Source organism: Monodon monoceros, unplaced genomic scaffold (assembly GCF_005190385.1).
Source record: "Monodon monoceros isolate NGI ecotype Baffin Bay Population unplaced genomic scaffold, NGI_Narwhal_1 Super_Scaffold_1, whole genome shotgun sequence".
NCBI lineage: Eukaryota > Metazoa > Chordata > Mammalia > Artiodactyla > Monodontidae > Monodon > Monodon monoceros.
In genome coordinates this window covers 75,340,854-75,363,401 of record NW_021703765.1, presented here as the reverse complement: position 1 = coordinate 75,363,401, position 22,548 = coordinate 75,340,854, and the positions used below count along the sequence as shown (strand labels likewise).

At 44.5% G+C, this 22,548-nt stretch overlaps 1 protein-coding gene across 4 annotated transcripts in view; it reads left to right on the top strand.

The window, feature by feature from the left end:
- Positions 1–22,548, top strand: part of FBXO21 (F-box protein 21) — a 39,111-nt gene that overhangs the window by 4,290 nt on the left and 12,273 nt on the right. For 3 of the 4 annotated variants that reach the window (XM_029222274.1, XM_029222259.1, XM_029222284.1), the window contains exons 4-10: positions 5,227–5,348; positions 8,205–8,351; positions 8,651–8,787; positions 9,753–9,889; positions 13,492–13,671; positions 14,755–14,887; positions 21,509–21,720. In XM_029222274.1, coding sequence (XP_029078107.1) covers positions 5,227–5,348; positions 8,205–8,351; positions 8,651–8,787; positions 9,753–9,889; positions 13,492–13,671; positions 14,755–14,887; positions 21,509–21,720 — 1,068 coding nt within the window. The remainder of the gene's footprint in view (positions 1–5,226; positions 5,349–8,204; positions 8,352–8,650; positions 8,788–9,752; positions 9,890–13,491; positions 13,672–14,754; positions 14,888–21,508; positions 21,721–22,548) is intronic. The other variant, XM_029222266.1, reaches the window with a different exon arrangement.

The following is a 22,548-nucleotide window of genomic DNA, read 5'->3' as shown; positions in this document are numbered from 1 at the left end:
GTTGTATGCTTCCATGCTAATATGATATACATGCGGATGGAGGGGGATCGTCACTTTACAAAACTGAGATCAAATAATAGGTACTTTTCAACATCTTTTTTTCCTCATTCAACATTGCCCCGTGGAAATCTATCCTAATCAACGGTAAAAATCAAATTCACTTTTGTTAATGGCTGCATACTGTTTTGTAGTATATACCATAACTTATTTAATCATCCCCCATTAATGGGTGACCACTTTCTTCTCCATTTTGTTACTATGGAGGGTGGTGTTCCTAGTGCATTCATTTCTGAGTATTAGATTCCTGGGGATGGGTTTCCTAGGTCAGACTATAGAATGTTGTTTGAAAAACATAAGAGATAACATGTCCTTGAATAACAAGACTTACCATCATGAAAATGTTGATTCTTCCAAAATTAATACATAAACTTAGTGCTGTTCCAGTTAGGATCCAACAAGAGTTTTGGGAGGGGAGAGTTCTGTGTGTTTTGAATGGATAGTATTGTCATAAAATATATACAGAATAGTAAATTCACAGGAGCCAGAAAAAACAATTTTTAAATAATCACAATGGGAAACTTGCATCACTAGATATTAGGACATATTATGACACTACCTGTTATCAAACAATACAATATTTGAGTAAAAATAGATAGCTACATCAGTGGCAAAGGATAATTCAAATTCATGTCTCAGCATAACAGATAATTGAATATATTTAAACTCAGAGGGGAGAAGATGGGTTATTTAATGAATGGTATTGGATATAACTGAATATCCATCTGGAAGAAAGTAAAACTTGTATCATATACAAAAATTAAATTCCAAGAGATTAAACAACCTAAAATTTAAAACTGTCACAATGAAAATCCTTCAGGAAAATAGGAGACTTCATGTACAATCTGGGGATACCTCCTTAACCAAGACTGGTAATGCAAAAGCAATAAAAAAAAATAAAGACAAATGATTTTGCAATTAAACAAATAGACTTGTGTGACCAAAGAAACCATAAACAAAGTCAATAGAATCCTTAAAGTTTCTGAAAAGAAATTGAAAAATGTACAAAGGATAAGAGGACAACATTCTCAGAAGAGCAAGTACAAGTGGCTGGCAGTCAAGTAAAAAGACCTTTAATTCACTCTTCGAAGAAATGTTAAATAACAATGAAATATTGCATTTTTCCTTGTCAGATTGGTAAAAAAAAAAAAAAAAAAAGACTAAATATGCACAGCCACTAGAAGTGTGTATCGTTATAGTCTTCTTAGAAATTATCATAAGTATGGTACCCTTCAGCCTGACGAGTATTTTGAACCTAAAACGGGGTTGGTTTTTAATAATAAGGAATACTCTCCTGTTTGTAAGTATTTGGGGATGACGGTTTTCATGAAGGACCCTCTTTGTATTCATTCCTGGCAAATGCTTGTTGTTTGGATATGGAAAGCATAGGAAGGAAGAAGGGTAGTTGGTGCTAAGGCACCAGTCCCTGGGTATTTAAAAACAGTTTACATTTATGGTTTTTTATGTGGTCTTAAAAGAAGAGTACATCCTACAAATAAAGATTTGAAGCAACATATTAAAAGGGCATACACTATATCTGGGAATATTGACCCAGAATGACCAGCACTGAGACATATTTCAGTAAAACTACTAGATTTTAAAGACAGAAAAGTCCTTTGAGGATCCAGGCAAAAAAGACAAAGCCACGTATAAGGGAGAACAAATCAGAAATCATTAAACTTTTCAACAGCAGTACTCTCTGCCAGAGAAAAAAAAGAGTAACACATTTAAGATACCCAAGGGTGGAAAATGTCAGCCAAGTATTTTTATATCCAGCCAAACTGACTTCCAAGTGTAAGGGCTGTGGAAAAACTCATCCACTTGAAAGAACTCAGGGACTTCTTAGCCCTACCTGAAAAATATGCTAGAAAATGAGCTTCAGACAACCAAAATAACTAAAGAGACCCTGATGCAAGAACTAGTGGTGAACATTAAATACATATTTACTTGTAGAATTAAATCCAAGTGACAGGTGATAGGGGAAAAAGTATTGTATGTGATGGCTGTAAGCCCTGACAGTGTAGATACAACACAGCTGTCCAGAAGAAATGAGCAGAGGATGGGGGAGATCGTGAACAAAATATTTAGGTGTTTTCAGGAATCATCAAGGTGATAAGAATATTGGTCTTGTTATTCTGAGGCTGGTGTGTGTGTGTGTATAAAAGAGAGCGAGGTAGAATAAAGCTAATGAGTGATTATGTGGTATTCTAATTCATCACTGGTATCCTGAAGAAGCAGGATTCTCCTGGAGGAAAAAAAGATATAGATACAAAATAGAAGAAGGTAAAAACTGTATAGTTCTGAATTTGAATTAGATGTGTCAGTATGAATTCATGAGATATTTTATGTTTAAATACGTGTAGCTATATGTGTGTGTGTGTGTGTACACACACTTATACACTAGACTTCGTATCTGCCCACTGAAAAGGTCTAGAAACAATAACCAACCTAGTAGAAATGATCATCCCTAGCACTCAGATTGTGGTCTTCATACTACTCCCCATCAAAAGCAGCCAGGGTTTTTGGAGAAACGCCTGATTCTAGGTCCAGAGCAGGAAATGTAAAAGATGACCCTGGAAGCATCTGGGAAGCCTAGAACCAGGTAGCGAGAAAAGTAACAATATTTCATGTCAGAAGTATTCAGGGGCCAACGTGAAGAGGCTTCCTTTGGCCAAAGATGTAGCGATTTTGAGCATCAGTGTGGACAGTAACTAGAATGGGTGGAAATACAGCAAATATGTTTAGCTCCATGAGTTCACAATAATACTTAACAACAACTAATTGGTCACCTTTGGAGGATAATAAGAACCCAAATTATCATTTTGGAAAACGATAAAGGGAAAGAAGTGAACATTTATCCTGCCTATTCCTACATACTATGCCACTGGGGGACCAAATAGTAGATGAGGGGAAATTATTCTTTATAGAAGTATTCCAGCTAATAATTAAAAGGGATGGCTGCATTAGAACATCACCACTTTATGGCCTCTAATGAATTAACAGACCTGGGCCTTTGAGTAGCAATGGCTGCTGACATCACAGAAAGAGACAACCAAGGCATGATTGCCTCCTTATGGAACTCACTACCGCCTATGAAGTCGTCTTGCCAAGTAAATGGAATCTGAATCTGATCAAGCCTCTACGTCCAATTTACAGGAATTTAGAAGACAGAAGAACATGTTATGCTACACCATGTGGATGCAGTCAACAAATTCCAGACTATGGGAAAGTACAGGTCAAACAACCAGGTTTCTTCAACAAATAAAATACAAGGGGAAAAAAGATGAAGGGGGATCCTGTGAATTAAAAGACTTAAAAGCATGTAAACAGACTAGTCTGGAGTGTTTAGGAATACACATTTGCAAAAACTCTAGAGAAAAGCAAGGTAGTGATGACCATTGAGGTGTGGATTGTGATCATTGTCATGGGGGGGAGGAGAGGGCCCATGGGGAGCTTCTGGGGTTTCTGCAAAGTTCTATTTCTTGGCCTAAGTGGTGGATACAAGGGTGTTTCCCTTATAATAATTCATTAGGCTATTCGTTTGTTTCATGTGATTTTCTAGATTGGTACACTTTATAGCTCAAAGGTTAAAAAGCTAGTAAAACCTAGCTCTGCTCATTTTCACTTACTCCCTGAAGATTGGAGAGTCCTTTATTTATGAAGCCAGGCCAATAAGTTAATCATTGATTGTCTCCCTCCTACTTCCCATAATCCCTGTGCATATTTGGGAGATCTGATGAAGAGTTTCCATCATTCAGCAAGTATTTATTGAGCATCTGCTGTGTGTCAGACACCATTCTGGGAGCTGAGGATACAGCAGTAAGCAACACTTAAAAAAAACAACCTTGCCTTCATGGAGCTCACACTCTAGTGGAGAAGAGAGATGCTTAACAAAGTTAAGACATTAATTATATTAGAAAATGAGAAGTGCTATAGAGAAATATTAACCAGAGGAGAGGGTGAGGGAACGATAGCGGGGGGTACAATTTTAAATAGAATGGTGGGAGAAAGCCTTACTCAAAGCGACATTTCAGTCAAAACCTGCAAGGAGATGAGGGCACAGATTGCAGATCCCCAGGGAAGGAATGTTCTAGTCAGGAGGAATTGAGTGCTAAGGCCTAAGGTGAACTCCAGCCAGGTGTGAGGAAGGAACGGCTGGGAAACCAGCATTGCTGGCGGCTGGACTGGGTGGGGAGGGTGATACAGGAACTGAGGGCAGACAGGTAACGGGGCGAGAGTTTAAAGGACCTTTTAGGTCATCATTAGGACTTGGGCTTTTATATACTTGGATCGACGTGGAAAACCATTGGAGAATTTGGGAGAGAGGATTTTTGTGCTATGACTTAACATGTCACCTGGCGCCCTCTGGCTGCCATGTCGAATGTAGACTGTGAGGGGCAAGGATCAAAGCAGGAAGCTGCTATGATACAGACAAAAGAGGGCGGTGGTTTAGATGAGTTGGACGTGCTCACATTTCTGATATATTTTGACGATAGGACTAAGAGCATAGGTGGATGGATTGAATATGGCTGTGAGAGAAAGCAAGGAGTCAAGGATGGCTCCGAGGGCGTCCTAACTGGATGGTGGAGTTGCCTTTATCTGAGATGGGCATGACTCTAGGAGGGGAAGAAAGTTAAGTCTCATCAGATATTGAAGTGGGATGTGGTTGTAGCAGTTGGATATACAGGTGTGGAGTTTAGGGGAAAAACCTGTTCTGGAGAATAAATTGGGGGGTGTCAGTATGGATGGTGTCTGAAACCTCGAGACTGGATGAGATGGCAGTGAGTGTAGGAGAAAGGCAGCAGCCCAAGGTCCGAGCGGCCAGAAAGCTTCCAAAATGCCTTTCTCCTGTCTCCTGAGACTCACCCAGCTCCCCTGACTTTTCAGGTTTCTCTTTCATTTCCTGTTAGTAAATCTGAAGCCAAATGGATAACTGTTTCTTGAATTTCAGCACAGCTAATTTAGTGTTAAATTACAAATGCCAAACCCTAAATTGTGCTGTCTGCTTCCATGATACGTACTATATGCTTGTGAGCCAATTATACTTTTCTTGTTAAGTAGCCTCTTAACGTGGTATGATTAGTGTGAAGTAAAAAGATGGATAATTGAGAATTTTAATATCTTAATTCTTACTGACTCATTGCTTGTTTGTTTATTTGTTTTTTCCAGAAAAGCTTTGACCTGGAAATACTACGCCAAAAAAATTCTTTATTACCTGCGACAACAGAAAATTTTAAATAATCTTAAGGCTTTTCTTCAGCAGCCTGATGATTATGAATCATATCTTGAAGGTGAGACTTCAACATTGATATTTTGATAGGCAGCTGAGTTGTCCTTAAGAGCAGCAGTGAAAGTGGCCCTGATGGAAAAGCAGTGGAAAAGTAAACTGTGCTACATGGGCCTCTGGAGGTTGGGTTGTATGGTCTGATCAATTAGGTAGGCAGAACGATTAAATTCAGAGCTAAGATCTGGTCAAAATCTTTAGCTGTCAGCTAAAGAGACAGTGTTTATAAAGATGCACCATCGGGCTTCCCTGGTGGCGTAGTGGTTAAGAATCCGCCTGCCAGTGCAGGAGACCCGGGTTCGAGCGCTGGTCCGGGAAGATCCCACATGCTGCGGAGCAGCTAAGCCCATGCACCACACCTACTGAGCCTGCACTTTAGAGCCCGTGAGCCACAACTACTGAAGCCCACGCGCCTACAGCCCGTGCTCTGCAACAAGAGAAGCCACCACAATGAGAAGCCCGCGCACCGCAACGAAGAGTAGTCCCCACTCACCGCTACTAGAGAAAGCCTGTGCACAGCAACAAAGACCCAACGCAGCCATAAATAAATAAATAAATAAATAAATTTAAAGGTGCATCATCGGTTCAAAGCATGAGGCTGACATTTTAGCTAATGAGGCTAATTCCCTGTCTCTCCAAGCTTTGAAGCCTCATTTCAGATCAGAAATAAACGTGTCCAGTTTTGTCTCCATGTGACCTCGAGCAAATCCCTTAACCTCTCTGGTTGGAGTTTAATGAGGACAAAATGTTCTTGCATGTCAGTGAGTCTCGTTGTCCATAATGAGAACTGAGTGGAAAGAAGTCCAGTGGACAGGCAAGATGAAGGGAAGAACTTTCTGTTCCTACTGAGTTGAGCAAGAACAAAATGTGACTTCATTTTTAAAAAACTATTTTAAATTCCTAGCATATTACACAAACACTCCCACAAATTATGGTTATGAAATACAGATATGACTCTTCCTTCACTTTCATTCCCTACTCCCAGCGACTTACCCAATTCATTGATTCTTTATCCTTTCCAGCGTTTCTCACAGTCGTGTCTCCGTTCCGTTCTTGGTGTCGCGCAGGCTGTTGCCACCTCTCCCAGCAGCAGCTTTCTAAGTAATACTTGCTTTCATGGGCATCACGCCCTCCTGCTCTCAGGTCAGCCGGCCTAGTCTGAAACCCAGCCTTTCCAGCACTCCATGTGAGCCTGCGACGTGGCCAGCTGATTTCCTTTTTGAAATTAAATCTCTGCCTGCTTTCAGTGCCCTCCATAATTCAGCCAGGCCTTTCCCCATCACTCTCTAAAATGTCCCATTTGCTCCAGCCAGGCCACTATCCTCACTGGCGCCATGCACATACACCTGGCTTCACTTCCTCATTCGTGGTATCCCTTTTCCTTAGGATTCCCTCCTAAATCCTACTCACCCTCCAAGTTCATTTCAGGTTTCACTTGCATTAAGTTTCCGTGATAACTGCAACACTTGCAGATTTTACTGCCTCAGACCTACAGTAGCAGTGGCTAGTAAACCCTATCCATCCTCTCTGCTTCCTGTGTGTACAGGTTGTTTCTTTAATAGTCACTGTGTTTCTTGTGTTCCTTGTCCTTATGTTACGATCAGGATGTACTCCGCAGTGTGTAGTGCAGATTCTTATTGATTGAACCATCCAGAAGGACAGGAAGTGTCTGCTTCAGTTCATTAACATAAAATATCCTCACCACCCTGGAATCCTCACATATGCATCTTCTGTTTATTCCACAGTCAGGAATAACTTGACAGGCTTTATTTATGAAAACAATTGCTTCTCTTTCATCTTCCAAATATTAAGTAATATTATAATTTTCAGCAGCTCATTCACATCAGTGCTGTGGACACTGGGTAGCTGTTGAAGGTTTTTAACTAGTTGAGCGAATAGAAATTGGCTCCAAGGTTTTGATCCTTGGTGACCAGCTAGAATCACCTGACGCCGTTGACGAAGTCGAAGCAGCAGCAGATAGGACGGGCTGCGGAGCTGTGCAGCATGAAGCCCTTCAGCCGACAGCTGGGGGACCTGAGTCCCGAGGAGACCCAGGAGCCATTCCCTGGCTGGTGGCAGAACTGGGGCTGGTGTCCAGGTCTCTTGATACCCACTGGGGTGTAAGTAGGGGATCCAGGTCCTGAGCTGGTTTGAGACCTCTTGAATTTAAAGTGACTCTACAGCTTCCCGAGTGAAAACGGCCTATAGCAGATGAGCAGGTTAGCCCACTGGGTCTCGGGTTAAAAAGTAACCTAAGGTGGTGAAGAGTAGTGATTTTTGAGAGACAGTATCTCTGGTGTGCTCTGTACAACTTATTAGCTGTGGGTTTCCTGAGTGTAACTATTTAATTTCAAAGTCCGGTTATCTCCAAAGTCCATTTACCCGCTCACCTTTCAGAGGAATAATTTGTTGAAATGGTATATCTGACATTGAGGGCTTTCAACTATTTTTTTTTTAAGTCTCAATGAACTGTCTTATAAGTTTTCAGAGTTGTTGGATTTTGAACTATAAGAAAATTAGGGACAGAGAAGTAGCTTGAAAAGATCTCCTTTATGGTATTTATTTCTCTTCCTAGTAGACTGTGGAGATATGGCATGTATCACACAGTTCTTTTGAGTCCATGACCTCTGAGAGAGTTTTGGTATATTAAAAAAATAATAATAATAACGAAATGTAATCTTCTTTGTTGTAAGAATGTTGCTCCTTCTCAGTGTATTAGCAGCAGCCAGACCTGACATCCGAGATAGGAACCACATCTGGAGGAGGGGTGTAAAGAGCTGTGGCCCCAGGAGTCTGGGGTGAATGACCACTGATAAGAAAAGGTGGAAGTAGGAATTTATTCAGTAATTCTTGTTCATTTCAGGTGCAGTGTATATTGACCAGTACTGCAATCCTCTCTCCGACATCAGCCTCAGAGACATTCAGGCCCAGATTGACAGCATCGTGGAGCTTGTTTGCAAAACCCTCCGGGGCATAAACAGTCGCCACCCCAGCTTGGCCTTCAAGGCAGGTGTGGAACTGCTTCCGATACAGCTGTATTTGCAAAAGAAAACGTAGAGTAATTGATTAATTTGGGGAATTCTGCAGTGCATTCCCATTATGTCCCCAAAATCGACTGAGGACACAACCACGTGTTCACCTGGGTGATGTAAAAGACCTCAAATACGTGTTGTCTCTTCCACCCTGGGTTGGTAACACCTGATGTATATTCTTAGGACATTGCCAGTGTCTGCATGTTAAAGGTTATTTGGGACACTGGTCACAACGTTATTTGTGCTTGTGTCCTCAGAGTAGGTCTCTGTATTTCAGGTGAATCCTCCATGATAATGGAAATAGAACTCCAGAGCCAGGTGCTGGATGCCATGAACTACGTCCTTTATGACCAACTGAAGTTCAAGGGGAACCGAATGGATTACTATAATGCCCTAAACTTATATATGCACCAGGTAAATATGTGTATGATAGAAAATATAATAATTATATATATATTAAGCTTATCTCTGATAAACTGTACAGTTACTGAGGGCAAGTAATAGATTTTGTTCATCTCTCAATGCCCAGTGAAACTCATTTTTGCCTCTACTGTGAGGATATTGCTGTGGCTTTTACCTACTTCATCACAGAGCATCCTCTGAAAACCCTTGAAGTAAATTCCTGACTAGAAATAGGACTTCTCTGACTCAGTGTGATCAGTTTGCATCTTGTGAACACTAAACTATGAAACTAACCTTTTTGCACTGGCTTCCAGGAAGACTGGAGGAAATACATGACCAGCTACGTCATTGATGCTTGTTTTTTATTTGCTTCCTACTTGTCTCTGTTTTCGTATCTGTTCTGTTGCTCTCTATGAGACTTGTATTTTCTTTTGTCATATCTTACACACGTTATCTGAAATGGCCTTACGTTCTTCCTAGAAGAAGGAGGGCCTAAATCACAGGTCTGCACACTTTTTCTGTGAAGGGCCAGACAGTGATTCTCCTTGGCTCTGCAGGCCACGTACCCTCTGTCCTAACCACTCGGTTGTGCCATGGTCAAGCGAAAGAAGGCACAAACCATACAGAAACAAAGGCATGTGGCTGTGTTCCAGTAGAATGTTGTATGTGGACATGGACATATGAATTTCATATAGTTCTCATGTTTCATGAAATAGTATTCTTTTGACTTTTTTAAACATTAAGAAATATTAAAACTCTTCTTATGCAAGCCATCCAAAAACAGTTGGTGGGCCCGATTTGGCCCATGGACTGTAGTCCGAGAGCCCTGATCTAAGTAAATGAAATATTCATCCACTTAAGCCTGAAAACCTGTCCTCTCACCTGATGCACAGTAGGTGGCCACTGAGAAGGTGTGGGGAAGGGGTGAGAAGGTGTGATTCATCTCTGTGAAGCTAAAGCCTTCTTTTCTCTGCTAGGTTTTAATCCGCAGAACTGGAATCCCAATCAGCATGTCTCTGCTCTACCTGACCATTGCCCGGCAGTTGGGGGTCCCACTGGAGCCTGTCAACTTCCCCAGTCACTTCTTATTAAGGTGGTGCCAAGGTGCAGAAGGGTGAGCCATCCGTGACACATCGTGATTGCCCTGAGGATTCATTTCCACTGTGCTGAGAGGAGATGTAACAACAGAGGTTAAAAGGGGGCCTAGGGTGGTGATGGAACTGGTTTGCTCTTGACTGTATCCACGTCCGTGATCTGCTCGTGGGAGAAGTGCGCTCTGGATCTTTGTCTTATTTCTCAGAACTGCATGTGAATCTCCAATTACCTCAGAGAAAACATTTAATTTTAAAGAACAGGACTAAGAGTTCAGGATCTTATGTGAATCTCAGAGTCCCTTTGTTCCGAAGCAAATCAGTACAAAGAGTTCTTAAAGAAGCTGTTACTTCCCAGTCTTCTGTAAAATCTCCCCCCAGAAGAGAGGGAAGGAGGGAGGGAGAAGCAGGGGAGAGGGAACTGGGCCCAAGTTCTTCATCCATGTGCAAAAGCAAATATTCAAGTTCTCAGCAGCGGCACTCCTTTTAGGCAAGGTTGGTGACCTGATGCGCATTTTGCAGACCAGGTTAATGAGTTCTATTTTGTTCTCTTGTTTGAGACCTGGTGTCCTATTGGACATAAAGCTCCTTTTCAGCTATAGTCTAGAGAGACTGGTCTCTTTAAAAAAAGTGCCATCTAGAGGGAAAAGAAACATAGTTATTTAATTACATCCTGTTACTTCAAACTACTTCTTAATGACTGGCTGTGGTACTGTTTGGTGAAGTGATGAGTGGAATGATAGAAAGTAGCTGAGCTTTGAAGTTTGAATTTAGACCTCGGTTTCCTCTGAGCCTCAGTTTCTTCCTGTGTAAAATGGGGCTAATGTTTTTCATAAAGTGGTTTGGAGGGTTAAATGAGAGAACCCAGTGCTTTACACGCCTCGTGGAATTTCTCATGCTGGTCTCTATATTTCCGCCTCCGGGTTTAGGAAATAAAACTTGTCTGTAAGTTGGCAGCTCCTCGGTATTCTTCCTTATCCCTTTCCCTCCTCTTCTCTCTAGAGGTAACCGCCAGTTAGTTTGAAAGTATTTGTTATTTCCATGCAAATTTTAATATTTCGTTACATGTGTATGTTTCCTTGAATAGCGAGTACAGGCTTCCCTTGTTTCCCAGATATAATCTGTTCCTTAAAATGTATTGGATGGTTTCTCTTTTGGATAGCAGGCACCCATTTTCCATTATTTTAAATGAGAAAAGTGCTTTTTCAGCTCATTCCCTCTCCCTGAATAACCCAACCAATTTCCCCAAATATCTCTAAAATATTCTTAAATGCTTATATAATGGTCCACCAAGGATTTCTGCATGATATAAAGCATTTAAAACCCCAATTACCATGCTACTTACCACAGTGACCTATTGCCGGGCACATTTGTGTGTGGTAACAGGATTGTCTTTCCTTCTTCAGGCTGCAGTGAGCATACGCCACAATGCAGATGAACGATGAAGTGGTTTGTTAGCACCCAAAGCACCTGGCAGACACAAACACTGAGACCCATAAAGGGCTGGCCCGCTGGGGAGAGGCCGGGAGGTTGGCGGGAGAGCGCACAGCTGCTGGGCTGCAGGCCCTCTGCGTCCTGACTGGACTGCTCCTCGGGCCCGTGGTCTCTGTGTCTGCACCGAGACCATAGTGTCGCGTTGACTGTGGCTTTATCATTAGTCCTAATGACTGGTGGGGCGAGGCCCCCACGGAGTCCTTTAGAATTGCCCTGGCTCCTCTTAGCCTGGTGTCCATGTGCAGCTTTAGAATCCGTTTGTCAGGCACCTCGAAGCTCTGGTATGGTAGCTGGGCCCAGAGCTCCTCTGGATTCGTGGATTCATGTGAGGAGTATGGCCTGCTTGCGCTTCCCTGCTCAGTCTGTCTGTCTGTAAACACATCTCCTTGCACGTTTAAGTCATCTTTAATGTCCTTAAAAATATTTTATTGTTTTCTACATCCAGCTCTTTGATATATTGCTAGATTTATTCCTGGGTACCTTTTTGTTGCTATTGTAAATGGTAATTGTTTAAATTACGCTATGTATTGGTGGTGCACAGGGACATGGTTGATGACTTAGATCTGGGTCTGATTATCAGCACCTCTGCTGGATCAATTATTAGTGCTAATAATTTGCTAGGTCTTTCAACTTTTCTATGTAGACCGTCATATTGTCTGAATTGCGACAGTTTTATTTCTTCTTTTTTTTTCCAGCTGTTGTATGTTTGTGTCTCTTTTACTTATTCTGCTGGCGGGGTCCTCTTGTACACAGTGAATAGAAACAGTGATAGCAGGCAGTCTGCCTTGGGTATGACTTTAGAATTTCATCTCAAACATGATGTTTGTGAGCAGTACCTTTCATTGAGATGATCAAAGCTGCCTTCTAAAGTTGTAATTTGGGACTTCCCTGGCGGTCCAGTGGTTAGGACTCCACGCTTCCACTGCAGGGGGCACGGGTTCCATCCCTGGTCGGGGAACTAAGAGCCTGCATGCCGCATGGTGCGGTTAAAAAAAAAAAGGAAAAAACAATAATAAAGTCGTAATTTGCTAAGAGTTTTATTAATAACTAGGATTTTTCCCCCCAAATTTCTTTTCTGTGTCTACAGATAGGATGTGGTTTTTCTCCTTTAGTCTGCATGTGGTGAAATGTTTTAGCATTCAGACCTCCTTTCATTCTTAAGGAGCATCTGACTTACTCACGTGGATTTTTATACATTTGCTGTGTTTGATTTGCTCATACCTTGTTTAGGATTTTTGCCTGTAAACTTGTGTGCATTTGTATGGTTCTCCTAGACCCAAAAAAAGGGTTGAAGAGCATTCCTTATTTCTGGAACAATTATATATGTCTTGCTAAAGGCAGGCTATTAATACGACTCAAAGAAGAAATCTGACTGGGCTTTTTAGCTGCCGAAGAGAAAGTTTCTATCAAAGTGAAACAGTTGCTCAAAGAAAAAAAACACAGCTATCCCTGGAACAAAGTCCCACCTCAATCCCTCAGGAGTCCTCGTAGGGTGAATGCAGTATCCTTAGAGGTCCTGAGGTGAGAACCTGCTTATGTGACCGCCTACCGGCCCGGCTCGGCGTGGGCCACCCCCACGTGCAAGAGCTCGGGTCGTAGAGGGCGGTTCCATGGGAGGAGTGGGAGGTGGAGGCCAGGGACGCAGCTCTCCGGGGTCTGGAGCAGGGTCCCAGCCTGAGCCTCCCGAGCGCATCTGCAGAGCTGAGGCCAGAATCCTTGTGGCCCCAGGCCCCATAACTGTCATCACAGCCTCAAGGGGCCCGGGATCCGCAGACGTTAACTGCTGCTACTCTGTGAAATTAATAGACTGGCTCAGGCATTCCAGAAATGTTTCTCTCAACCAGACTTCTGATAGGTAGGCCTGGCAGTGAGTTTTAGAGTTAATCTCTCTAACTATATTGAATGGCATAAACCAGGGCTATTTCTCAAGTGTCAGTGCACTGCAGCCTTAATACAGCAGCGTGTGCATACAGGTCAGATCTCAGACTGGGCAAGGCCTTGATATTTTCAGTAAAAATGCCACTGTGTTAGCATCCATTCTCTGATTTGAGCTACTTATTACGGGGTTTTAAATATTGACTTGTTCAGCTCTAATCTGAGATACGACTCACTACGTGTGCTCTTTGGATAGGGCAACCCTGGACATCTTTGACTACATCTACATAGATGCCTTTGGGAAAGGCAAGCAGCTGACAGTGAAAGAATGTGAATACCTGATCGGCCAGCATGTGACTGCAGCGCTGTATGGGGTGGTGAACGTAAAGAAGGTGTTACAGCGAATGGTGGGAAACCTTTTAAGCCTGGGAAAGCGGTAAGGTTTTCTTGGTTTTCCAGTACTTCCGCGGCGTGTGCATCTTTGGAGGTGCAAATTACCTTACGGAGAATTTTATTTAATGAGCCTCTGCCTGTGATACAGAGAAGCAGCGGATGCTTGTGGCACAGTTGGGACAGCTGCAGCTATCTGCCCACCGTGGGAAAAAACTGGTTCCCTTGATGTAATGCTATCCAGACTTAGGATGTGCTGAGTGACTTTTCTTTGAGATCTTTGCAGTGGACTTGGGCGAGTTCTCTTTTATAAATGCTGAAAGCATTCTCCAGTAACAAGAATATTTTAGGCTGGCAACAATTATTTTTCACCTCCTAGTGCTTTGCTGTCTTTGAATTTATACCTTTCTATCACTTAGGTAAGAGGACAAACAAAAGTATGAAACAGTCTTGCTTCTGAGTCCAAGGAAAATTGTCTTACAGGGAAAATAGAAATTTATAGATTGGAGTATTAGTTTTCTGCCTAATGGCAGAATTTCTTTTTAAATAAACTTTATTTTTTTAAGAACAGTTTTAGGTTCACAGCAAAACTGAGCAGCAAGTACAGAGAGTTCCCGTTTACCCCCTGCTTCTGGACACACACGGCCTCCCTCATTTCAATAACCCCCCTCCTGGGAGCAGGCTGTTTGTTACAGTTGATGAACCTACCTTGGCACGTCATTATCACTCCAAGTCCATAGTTTACATTGGGTTTGCTGTTGATGGTGTACATTCTGTGGATTTTGACAAGCATGTAATGACGTGTACCCACCGCTGTAGTGTCATCTAGAAGAGTTTCACTGACCTAATAGTCCTCCACCTATTCAGAGTCCATTTTTAATTTATGTACAGTGTTATCAAGGTGACTCTGTAAGGAAAACGGTTACGATTTTAACTTAGTGGAGTACGAAATTTCTATTTCTTGTGTATCTTTTTTTGTTAAGAGTGTTGTAACTTTGCTGAAGAGAGGAAGTATCAGAATCAGAGAACGTGTGGGATTTGTGTCCATTACTTTTAAGATCTGGGCCTTGAAAAAGAGGGTCTTAGCTCGGAAGCAAACAGGATAAAACACAGATTTCTTTCCCCACAGGGAAGGCATCGACCAGTCGTACCAGCTCCTGAGGGACTCCCTGGATCTGTACCTGGCGATGTACCCGGACCAGGTGCAGCTCCTCCTTCTCCAAGCCAGGCTCTACTTCCACCTGGGCATCTGGCCAGAGAAGGTAATTATTTTACTTTGATGCTTTGCACCTGCCTTAGAGAGGGAAATCCTAGCTGAGAGGCAGCGCTTACAAGTTTATCCTTGTATTAACCTGGAGGATAAACACAGATTTATTCACAGTCTCCTGGTGTTGACCCATCGATTTAACTTTTTGTCTCCTTTTATTCTACTAAAAATTAGTTATCCTGCCAGGAATTGCCCATTCTCTCTGTGATCAGTGCCTTAAATTCCCAGAACCACAAGGCCTCGGCCCTGCCTCTCACCCACTGGTGCCCCAAAGATGTATTTTCCCCAAGCCACCCTTCTCAAGGGGAAGCAGAAGTTTCCATATTCATCCTCCAGCTGTGCTGTTAGCAACTAAATTGACCACATGTAAATAGCCCTGCATGGCGTAGGAAAGTGAGATCTTAGATGTGTTCAGGTCCAGCTGCTGGATGCTTTTAGGACTGCTTATGCCTTTGGAAGCTGTTGGGTTTTACTGTTCCACTTGGCTCTCTCAGGTTTGTGACGCCCCCTTTGGCCAGCAGGAAGCCCTGTCAGGCCACCATGTTTGGGGTCGGCACCACTCCTCAAGAGCTGCGGGTGCAGCACATGCACGCTTCCAGCCATGCGGCACAGTGCAGGAGCAGCTGCTCGTCCCCATCATGCCCTTGCTTGGCCATGGGAATATGTGAATAGCCCACTTTGTTTAGACAACCGGGTGAGAGACTTGAATTCTAAGCTCTCACAGGAACATCACCATAAAATCATCAGCCCTGTCACTAGAGAGTGGTAAAATCTTCCTTGAGAAAGTAAATAACATCAGTGACTCACCGTTGCTTAGATTTACATTGCCTCATTTATTCACAGTGTCAGAGATCTACCATAGTTCTAGGAAAGGATGCGTCAGTAGGAAAATCCCTGAGCCCCTGTCTTCAGATGTCATCTACAGCCCAGGCAGTGGCTGTCCTCCCAGGACACCCATGTGATGCGATAGAAGAGTTACTGGAACACTAGGCTCTCTACCAAGGTCACCACCTGCTTCCCACGACCTTGTCCAGAATTGAATAGTTTATTTTTTACTTGATTTATTTTTGATACCAGGATATACATAACTAATTCCTTTCACTTTTTACTGTACATTAGTTCAGGAATTTCATGATAATTTGTAAAATGCATGGTTCCTCATAAGTAGATTCTGTACTTAAATTACATATCAGCCTTAGAAGGAGTAGGGTTGACATCGCCTTTGGGAGGAACGTCTGTAGAAGCCCTGGCATCCTTCCCTTTGATGACAGGCTCAGTTTAGGGCTCCTGTGCTACCTCTGGGGGAATTTCCTTGGTATCCTTCTCAGATGGTTAGGATTGCCTTCCTTCCAAGCAGGTGTCACTGGAACAAGTTCCAAAATTGTCACACGCAGAACATTTTTCCCCATGATGACCATTCATGGGCTGCTGGGGTCAGGCACCTAGACGCTCCCTGCATCTAAGCTCAGGAAGGGAAAGTGGCTCCTTCCCCATGTGTGGCAACTGTCTCGCCTCCATGAACTGTGCTGTAACTGCAGGAAGGACCCCATGACAGTGGAGGAGAGCTGGGGCCCAAAGCAAGGAAGGCTCCAGGGGATGCGGAAGCAGTTAGAAAAGGGTCCTTTCCGGAGAAAGGGTTTGAGGTGGCCCTAGAAGGCCAGGGAACGATTTCAGAGCACAGGGAAGTAGGTTCCTCCAGTGGTGGGGACGGCTGGGAGAGCTCAGTGCTGCACACCTCCAGTACCTTCTGCCAGCCCTTTGGGGTGGCTACTTTTGTTTTGTTTTTTGCCCTTTTACAAACAGTGAAATCGAGGCACCGAGAAAAGTTAAGTAGTTTGCCAAGGTCTCCCGCACAGAAGTTGATGGCATCAGGCGCTCAGATTCACAGCCCACCCACACGCTTCAACCCTGTGGACCAGGGCCAAGGCGAGATTGTTTCTGAAGAAGCCAACAGAAGGGCATTTTCTACTCCTCCTGCTAAACCTACATCCTTGTTCCGATCCGTAGTTATCCCTTCCCTCCATTTTCCACATTCAGTGGAAAAGATGTCCCTCAGTCTTCCAAGGCAAAACTCCGTGTGCTCTGGATCCAACCTGCTGCCTGTCCTTGGACTACTAAGTTTTCCTTTATTTCTTCTCCTGTATCTGCAGCTCCCTGTTTCTACTTCTACTGTCAGCATTAAACATACTCAGGTCTCCCTCATCTTTGAAAAAAGAGAAGGAGAAGCCTCCGACAACAGCCCCCGGCTTTGCCCATGGCTCCACCTTACCTCTCTGCTCCCAGCCTGGCCAGGGTCCTTGTGATGGCCTCCCCCTCGCCTCCCCCGCACTGCACAGACCATGGGGCTCCATTCCCAGCCCTCCCCCACGTGAACTGGAAGCCCATGACGCCTTCTTGCTAAACCTTTCTCTTTGTTGCCAAATCCAGTGGACACTTGTCTTTCCTTATCTTTCTTGATCACTTGGAGGTCATCCCCCCACTCAAAACACTGTTCCTTTGATTCTGGTCCCCTCTTCCCAGGCTCTCGCTAGTTGCTGTCCTTTGTCTCTCCCTTTAAGGCTCTACACTGTGGGGTAGTTTCTAGACTTCTTTCTACTGTGCACAGCTCCCCTCAGTGATCTCACCAGCTCTCCTTACCTCAGTTACCATCTGTAGGTCAGCGGCTCCCGAATCTCTGATCTCCTGCCTCTGAAACCCCTCCCTGCCCCTCTGCACCATGACGGCCCTGAGCTCGCCCTTCCACAAAGCTTGTGCGGCGTGTCTCGCAGCTGCTTAACCATCCTTCCGCACGAGACCGTGCTCTTTAAGGTCAGGGACCATGTCTTGTTCTTTACTGTAGCTATTCCCCTTGCTCTCAACACAGTTCCTGCCACCCAGTAGGTACAACATTTTATTTGAATGAATGATTAAGAAATGACAGAAATTCGTTAGCTGTGAACAAGGAAGGAGGTTCGAAGAGAATATCCCAATTTTCCAATAAGGGAGGCCACTTTAAAAGTTGAAGTGTGTGGGGAACTGACCTGTTTCGGGGTAGGAGACAGTGTTCCGTCTGGGATATGCTGAGTTTGATTGGCATGACCTGGAGCCATGGAGTACCGCGCTTGGTGGGCGCTCTTGGCATCAGCATCTAGTAGCTGAAGTCCCAAAAGTAGAAGAGCCTGCAGAAGTGGACGTCCAGAGGTTGGAGCCAAGAGCTTCAGAGAGATGTCGGGGGAAACCTGCAGTTAAGAGGACAGAGCAGGGTCCGCAAACTCTGGCCCCTGGGCCCAGAGCCGCCTGGCTTTGTGAATACGTTTTGTCAGCACACAGCCATGTCCATTTGTCTGCAGACTGTCTCTGGCTGCTTTTCAGCCACAGCGGCAGAGGGGAATAGTTGAGTCAGAGACCATCCGGCCCACAAAGCCTAAAATATTTACTTTCGGGCCCTTTACAGAGCAAGTTGCCAGTCATGTGCAGTAGTCGCCCCTGTTCCAAGATCTCTACTCTGAAGGTTGTGGGCTCTTGGGCTTCTAGGCCTAGGCATTTAGCTGTAGACGTCATGGTGCCCCACTGTCAGCACGGCTTTTGGAAACACACTGGGCACATCTCATGGTGTCTTCTCCGTTTCTGCCCTCTCCCTTCACCCTGTCATCCACACACCAAGGGAAAGACGGGAGTAATCATCCCTGAACCTTATCTCCTCCTCTGATACTCTGAGTTCAAGACTTCCTTTATGCTTTGAAGATTCCGCGTTATGTTTCTTTCACTTATCTGGTGGGAAGGGGCTGCCAGGAACAAAGGGGAAGCTGTGTCTATAGAAAAGTTGTCAGCAGTAAGTAGTTGGAGCTGCAGAGGGGAGCACAAGAAGCTTACTGTGAAATCAGATGCTTTTAGCTACAAGGGACAACTGTTGTTAGTGTCCCCTGCATTACAAGGCCACTGCGAGGGGTGGCAAGTGGATGGGATTGGCTCCTGGCTGGTACTGGTTGAAGCTGGGTCTGCTACTTGGGGTTATACCACTCTGTCCATTTTTTATGTGTTTGAAAATGTTCCTAACAGTCAATTAAAATACTACTCTTCCCGCTTTGATGTGAAGGTGACTGAGACCTGGGGTTGCGACTCAGCCCTGGGTCCACATCCTCACTGCACATCTTCATAACCCCATGACCTCAGGCAAGTTGCTTAACTAGTGTGGAGGGCTTTAATTGAATAAGGGAGGTGGTTTTCAGTAAAATATTTTCTAGTCAGATTAAGTCTAAGAGGGAGGATGCTGGTTTTTGGCTTACGATAGGTTTAGGTAGGGAGGTAAACGGTGCATGATAGTGGGGAAGTACCCTAAAAGCCTAGAAAACTTGAGGATATTTGAGGGGTAAATAAAGTTTAAGTCTTGTGCGTTAAGGTTAATTGCAAGTGCTAGTACAAAGCCCAGGATGGTCACTGTAAAGGCAGTTAATTTTAGGTATGGGGACGTGGTTATTAGGGGGACCATTGTTGGGGGGGTGTTGTTGGAGATAATAAATCCAGCAAAAACACAATTAGTAGGAAGTTTGATGGAGTTAATTAGGAGTGGGCTGTTTTCATTGATCGAGGTTAAGGGAGAGAAGTGAGGGGGTCCTAGCAGTGCGCAGAAAGGGATGCGAGCACTTGGGACGGCTGGGAGGGAGGTGGCGACTGGAGTTATTAGCAGGGCTCAGGCAGTGATATAAGATGTGTTAGCAGCTTCAGTGATCAGGCCTTTAGGAGCCAGTGAGGAAAGGCATTCCTGTCAGTGCTAAACTTCCAATAATAAGGGCTGTTGTGGTGAAAGGTATAGCTTTGAATAGGCCTCCTATTTTTCGAATATCTTGTTCATTTTTCAGGCTGTGAATAATAGATCCGGAGCATATGAATAGTATGGCCTTAAAAAAGCATGTGTGAACATGTGCAAGAATGCTATATAGGGTCGGTTGATGCCAATTGTTACCATTATTAGGCCTAATTGGCTGGAAGTGGAGAAGGCGACAATTTTTTTAATGTCGTTTTGGGTGAGGGCACATATTGCTGTGAATAGGGTGGTGAGGGCTCCTAAGCATAGTGCTACTGTTTGAGTAAGTTGATTGTTTTCTGTTAAAGGGTAAAATCGAATAAGCAAGAAGATACCTGCCATGACTACTGTGCTTGAGTGGAGTAAGGCTGAGACAGGAGCAGGGCCTTCTATTGCTGGGGGGGGGGGGGGGGGGGGGGGGGAGGCGAGAAGGGGGGTTTTTTCGGGGGGGGGGGGGGGGGTCAAGGGTGAAGTCCAGAATGAGCAGATTTTCCAGCTGCAGCTAGTACGAGTCTTTCAAGGGGGAGATTTAAGTGATTTAAGTCGAGTATAAAAATTTGTTGCAGGTCTCATGTGTTTAGGTTAAATAGGAATCATGCTATTGATGTAAATCCAATGTCCTGATGCGGTTATATAGGTTGGCCTGGAGAGCGGCTCTGTTTGCGTCTAATTCCTCTTGAAATTGGCAGTGATTGGACTGCTGACCTTCAAGTTGGGAGGATTAAATGAAGTAAAAAATGTGACAGGCTTGGCACAGTGACCGGCAGAGAATAAGTATTCAGCAAATATTGAGATCCTGCAAATCTCATTCTGGAAGACAAGATTGGCTTTTAAAATAATATGTTACATTGCATAAAGCTGTAGTTTTCACGACAATTTTATAGGCTCACAATGTATCAGGAGATAGGGCAGTTACTAATCATTATTTGATAAGTGAATAAATTAATTCAAAGGTAAAAGCAGCAAGTTTGACTGATCCGGGGCTAGAGTCCGGCTGCTCTGCCTGCTCAGCATCCGTAAGTGGGAGGAGACCCGTGTCACAGACCCTCGGCTGAGCTGTGAGCGAGCGGGGCTTGCTAATTGTTCACGTGTGTTAGCCTTCCTTGAGCTTGTGTTTTTCCATAGAGGCACTGGGTGCAGTAGAAAGAGCAGAGCCTTGGGGTCAGGCAGTGCTTCTCTGCCAGCTAGTCACATTAATTGCGGGGAGACGGGGTTTCCCCCTGTATGCCTGAACGCTGAATTCCATTGTGAGTTAAAGTCACTGAAGCGACCAGTAGGATTTCAGAACCCTGCCCCGCACATCTTCATTCTTCACAGATAGCATCATAAATGAACTGTGCTGATTTGCGTCTATCACTCCAGTGCCCTCTCTGTGACCCCTTCCCCTCTCCTGCAGCACTGAGGCCAGTCTGTCACTCAGCCTCTTGACCTCGATTGAAGCAGTTTCACATTTCTCTTTCCTCTCAATTCATGAGTGGCAGGTTGAAAATGTTTCCTGTCTGTATGTAAGAAATTGAGTCCCCCCACTCACCAAGAATGTTGGAAGCTGTTAGAGTTCACCTAGTCCGACAGGCCCTCGCGTCCCCATCCTGTGCGGACCCTGGTCCCCGTGTTTCCAAAGAGTTCCTCCCGCTCACGCTGGCTCCATTTGGATGCCGGGGCCAGTCCCCAGCACGTGAAGTGACTCTGGGCGTACAGAGCGCCGACAGGGTGAGAGCCTGTGGAGTAACGGGCCGTCAGCCCACCTCGCCTCGCTGCCCTTCCTCAGGTTACATAGGTCTAAATCCCTTGCCAGGAAAAAGAAAAGGCCTAAATGAAAATATTATCTCCTAGTCTTTCTGTCTTGTCTTGAAGGTGCTTGACATCCTCCAGCACATCCAAACCCTAGACCCCGGGCAGCACGGGGCGGTGGGCTATCTGGTGCAGCACACGCTGGAGCACATTGAGCGGAAGAAGGAGGAGGTGGGCGTGGAGGTGAAGCTCCGCTCCCACGAGAAGCACAGAGACGTCTGCTATGCCATTGGGCTCATTATGAAGCATAAGAGGTGAGTGCCCCGGCGCCCGCCCCCGGCGCGGCTGCAGAGGACACAGCGCCGTGAGCCCCGCTTCTCGGAGCAGCGGGGGTGCACCTGGAGGGGACCTGACCCGGTGCAGCAGCGACCGAGGCCCATCGCAGCGAGGACCGAAGGCCGAACCATATCTTTAACCTTTTTGTTTTTTAAGAAGCAACTTGCTTTCCTAACGGGGAGCTCTTCTACTGTGTGTAGTGACCCTTCTCCGTGGGGGATGGAAGCCCTGTCAGCCTCGTTCTTCCTCTCCTCTCTTCGTCGTCCTCACTCTCTCCAGTGGTCTCGCTCTCCTTGGATCTGAGGGCGGTAGGGACTTGCTGGGTCCTGGGCTTTGGACACGGCCGATTGATGAGGCAAAATTAAACTGCCTCCAGAGCAGCTGTACCTATTTACATCCCACCAGCAGGCCAGGACCTGAGAGGTTTGATTCTCGCCAACTTGTGTTAGTGCCAGACCTTTAAAAATGCACTTATGTGGTAAATGGCAAATGGCATTTCATTGTGGTTTTAATTTGCATTTCCCTGGTTACCACCCAGATTGAGGTTCTTTCCCTGCATTTACTAGCCATTCAGGTTCCTCTGATTAAGTGCCTCTTCAGGTATTTTGCTTTTCATTTGAGTTGTTAGTCTTACTGATTTGCAGTTTCTTTATTCTGTGTATTAGTCTCTATATGCAGATAAGTTGCAAATATCTTTTCTCAGTTTTTGGCTAGTGTTTTCCATTCTTTTATTACATTCTTTTTTTTTTTTAACTTTGTTGTGGAAATTTCAAGCATATGTAAGAGTAGAGAGAGGAGTATTACGA